The 4,987-nt window shown below is 35.2% G+C and overlaps 1 protein-coding gene across 1 annotated transcript; it reads left to right on the plus strand.

Moving 5' to 3' along the window:
- The first annotated feature begins 33 nt into the window (after positions 1-33).
- On the plus strand, positions 34-2,003 carry LOC101292921 (bidirectional sugar transporter SWEET5-like). The gene is made up of 6 exons (XM_004305725.1): positions 34-76; positions 194-230; positions 675-891; positions 998-1,159; positions 1,297-1,416; positions 1,875-2,003. Exons 1-6 carry the CDS (start codon positions 34-36, stop codon positions 2,001-2,003), a joined length of 708 nt encoding a protein of 235 aa, XP_004305773.1.
- Positions 2,004-4,987: the final 2,984 nt, after the last annotated feature.

Here is a 4,987-nt window from a genome sequence, read left to right on the forward strand (position 1 = left end):
TTTTACACTCTGTTCATCTCGCCGGACGTAAAAATGGTGCACACAGACGCCATCAGAACTATCGTCGGGATCATTGGTCTGTAATTTCTTTTTCGCATAAGTTTTCTCTCTCTTTCTCTTTTATATTTCTTAAGTTTGATTCTAGTCTAGTTATCATGTTCAATTTGCTTATCTTTCTTACCTTTCCTTGTAGGTAATATCATTTCCTTCGGCTTGTTTACATCCCCAATGTAAGCGCTCTCTTCAATCTCTCTGTATATATATACAAATAGTTAACGTTCACAGATATAAATTATTAACAAAACAAGCGTGACCATTATATTACAAGTTATCAATCTAATTTGCTTGTAGATGTTACTTTTATTATTTATATGTCAAAAAACTGCATGAATTCGTTAATTGAAAATGTCGATTTCTCTTTATGAAATGAAAACTTGAAGTTTGAGCAGAATATGAACTGCATGTAATACCCTTAAGACTAGAACGTACAAAATCAAAATCAAAACATCTAAACTGACACTTTTTCCTGCTTCTTCTAATCACCAACAATATGGGAATTGCACGAGTACGAGCTAGTAGTGCACCTTGATTATTTTCGCATATATCTTCTGTATTATTTTCTCTCCTCTCTAGCTATATTTTTTCTGAGACTGTATACTTTGAGAATTTTGCAGTCCAACATTTGTAAAGATAATCAAGGACAAATCGGTAGGAGATTTCAAATCGGATCCTTATGCAGCAACTTTGCTTAATTGTGCTATGTGGTCATTTTATGGCCTTCCCATTGTCCATCCCGACAGTCTGCTCGTTGTTACTATCAATGGCACTGGCTTTTTCATCGAACTCATCTATGTTTCAATCTTTCTCATATATTCTCCTCCCCAGAAACGCGTAAGTAAATCCTAGACTACTGCTTATTTAGGGTTTAATGGTTTATGCACACATGACACAGTGGTTAATAACATGCATTTCTATTCTTTTGTTCTTTCTTTTTCAGCGAAAAATTATCAGTGCTCTCCTGGTTGAAGCAATCTTTTTTGCTGTTGTGGCTTTTATTACCATTTACGTTTACCATACAACTAAAGAAAGGACAATGATCATTGGAATCTTGTCTATTGTCTTCAATATCATCATGTATGCATCACCCTTAACAGTCATGGTAAGTAGGGCGACTTCTAAATAGTTCTAATCTCTATTGCTTTCTTTTTTCTCTCACAGTACTACGTCGACCCTTTCTTACATATGTTTTCTAAATATGTTGAACTAACTTTTGCATTTTTCTTTTGCTGCTGGTAGAAAATGGTAATCAAGACAAAAAGTGTCAAGTACATGCCATTTGCCCTCTCACTCGCCAACTTTTGCAATGGAATTATCTGGTCTGTTTATGCACTCCTCAAGTTTGATCCCTATATTCTGGTAATTTTCTAACAGAATTAGTATATATGCTCTTTAGATAATTAATATGCATGAAAGAAAAAGTCATGGGAAGCCTCATATCCATGCCAGGTTCGAACATGTCATGCTACTTGGAGTTAAAATTTAATTTATTCTTATGGCCAAAAGGAGAAAGTGTTTAGACATGATCTGACACAAGTTAGTCTCAGAGCCTAAAAAGCTTATAAGAAAACCGTCTGATTTCGACCAAAAAAAATTGTATCTTTTTCTCCGGAAAAAGTTGCCGGTCCAATAAGGTTTCCAATAAGAACTTCCGAGCCATACCTAATGTAAAATTTGCTATTAGAGGCTCATACCCATGAGCTTACTGACCCATGCAACAACTTCTGCCATCATATAGGAACAATATTAAGTAACAAAGAAAACATTGATAATAAGTTTCAAGAATACTAACCATTTTCTTTGAAAAATCTCGGCAGATTCCTAATGGTTTGGGCTCGCTTTCGGGACTGGTGCAACTCATCTTGTATGGCACTTTCTACAGAACCACTAACTGGCATGATAACGAAGAAAAGCCAAAACCTGAAGTTGAACTCCCTAAAGTTTAGAGAGATCATCCCAAGTGATTATGACAATGTTTGATGACTTTGATCTGGTCAAGAGATGGTGATCATGAATAGTATCGTGTTCTTATTTATTCTGAGAGCCATTCAAATGTATTCTCACCAGCTACTAATATGATTAGTAGTTCATGTGATTATGATCAGAATTATGATGGTACTGTAACTTTTTTTTTTTGGTTAAACCTCGATGAAACGAGAGTAATTTATTGAAAGAAAAAAGATGAATACACCATAGTAGGAGGGACCTAACTCCACTCCTATAAAAAAAAAACAAACATATAACTCACAACAAAACAGTAAAAGTTAACAGAAACGAAAGGTGGGAAGCCCCAACTAATCGTTATTACAAAGATAAATAACAAAATTTGAGGACAAGTCCCACCACGTTAAACTTGAAGACTTTATCCCTTCATGGTACTAAACTTAAACAAGCATATATTTTTGGTCGAGTTTGTATCATATTACCTTAGAGCATCTTTAGCAATACTAGCTATATTTGAGTTAAATTTTCGTCAAATTAGCTAAAATATTATTTTGGTTAGCCACTTTAGAAATGTGTATCAATGCTCTCTATTTTAGCTAGCATTACATTAATATTATTCTTCAAATAAATATTAAATAGTTTAAATGTATTTATATATCACCTAAAATATCTTAAAAGAATGTAATAAATTATAGCTAGTCTCATTTGAGTTATCTCGCTAGCTAAATATAGTTAGCGAGATAGCTAAAAGTTATAATAGTTTAAGTTTGACTAGTTTGTTGGAGCTCCTAAAACATCTAAAAAAGCTAAACACGCTCTCTAAAATAGCTAAAAGTTAAAATAGAGAGTGTTAAAGTTACTTTTACTGTATTAATTTGAGCAAGAATTTCAATACTATAATTAATGAACATATCAACATAAACATCACCTAGAAAGTTCTTGGATCACTACCGGTTTGCATCCAACTCATTACCAAGCTCAGTGCCAACATTGTCGACCGTCCTTTGCAACACATCTTCTTCAATGAAATATATACAAGCTTAGAACATGAATGTACAAACAAAGAACCCTCTCCGAAATCATTCACAACAAGAATAGGAGTGGGTTCAACAATAACATGTTATCCACTCGTTTGGCAACATAAACCTGCTTCACCTTTCTATGTGAGCCGTCCTCTTCGTTTCCTAGGCTTTCATGATCTACCACAACAAGTAAGCAGCCTCTTTTATTTGAGAAACTCAACAGCGTCTCACCTATTTTGCATTGTGTAACCCTATTACCAAAGTTACCATAGTAGAAGCAAACAGTAAGGAGACGTCTATACTCGACTTCAATCACAAAAAAGGGTCTCACTCTCACCGTTACGGAGGCAGAACCCATTTTCCAACCCTAATCCCATTTGGGCATGTCTATTGTGCAGCGCTGCATGATATGCAGTGTGAATAGTATGTCAGGCGCCAAGAACGTGATGAGAAATTGGAAAGGTTAACCAAGTATTTCCAGTTTCCCCACACGAGCGAGAGTCAACACACCATTTACTATATATCTATTTGTTGATCACTGTTCATCTACAGTGATTTACTGTTCATCTACAGTAAAAACAGTTTTGGGCTCATGGCAGTTTTTTTTTTTTTTTGGCTGAAAAAAAAGAGTACACTGGGCTTCGCAGTTTGCACACTATTTAAAAAGGACCATCTGAAATTTGTTTTGTTTTGTCTTCGATGAAAATAGTAGATTGAGAAAAGAGTGAAAAAAAGAATCGAGAAGAAATAACATAAGAGATATATTTTTACTATTATGATAAGCGCTTTGTTGTTAAGTATTTCAAATTAAATCTATATAGAGTTTGCACTTTGATATATTAGAAATAAGAATAAAAGAAGAAAAGTTATAAACAAAAATCTCGCAAATCCCCCGGCAAAGCGCGGGTCATAATTCTAGTATTCTACCATAGAAAAAAACTCGTCTGTTACGATCTCGTCATCAACCGTGTAACGCCCTAATTCAAATCCTCATTGCGGAACCACCACCTTCACCGTCGCCCTCCGCCCTCCGCCCTTATTTTTCAATTTCACAACCCCCAATTGCATCTGTAAGTCATTGACTGGTTTTACCATTTCAGTCACCGACTCATATTCTGATTATGAGTCCAGCGATGGGTTGAGGTACAAAATATCTCAATTCCGATCTCGATTCCCGACAATGCCAAAGGTACGAAATATCTCAATTATCAACCCAATGAGTCTCCAACTCAATAGTCTCTATCACATTCATTCATTCGAGCGATTTTGACTGATGTTGGGAGGCTTTGTTTTGCCACTTAACTTCTGGCGATTTGGAGAAGAGGGAGAAAGAATGAAGGTGCATTGGGCGCAAGGTGTTAGAGGTGAGTGGAAAATTTCATTGTCCAGTGATATGCTTTTTGTTCATTTTGTCGATTTGCTTGTGGAGCTATTGGTTTTCCACTGAGATGTCCATTTTATATATCAGCTAATTAAGTTCTATTGATAAGAACTTCAGTTATTAACAACCTTAGTCGTAAGAAATTTGTTATCTCGACTATTGTTGTTCTGGACAAATGCAACTGTAGGGAAACTAGATGATTCAAATCAGTTGAGTGGTGGTAGGGAAAAAACTATGGTGTAGGTTGTTACGTCTGGAAGAGGCAAAGTTGTTTTGATCAACTACTAGTGTAAAGTAGTTTAGAGGGATCTGTGTTCTCTTTGTTTGGCATTGCATAATGCATCATTAGACAATATTTGAGCTGTAGGAAATGTAGCAACGGCTGCTTTTAAAGATTTGAGAATTTGAAGCTTTTGAATTGAAGGTTGGAGCCAAATTCAATAAACACACACACTCAACTGGTACTGCATGTATTTGATCAGAAGACAATAAAACATATGTCATCTTTAATAGTTGACAATGATTACCACAAATGATTGCAATTGTTATATTTTCCATGCTTTAATGACATTAGAATTTTCTA

Source organism: Fragaria vesca, linkage group LG6 (genome assembly GCF_000184155.1).
Source record: "Fragaria vesca subsp. vesca linkage group LG6, FraVesHawaii_1.0, whole genome shotgun sequence".
In the NCBI taxonomy this organism is placed as follows: Eukaryota; Viridiplantae; Streptophyta; class Magnoliopsida; order Rosales; family Rosaceae; genus Fragaria; species Fragaria vesca.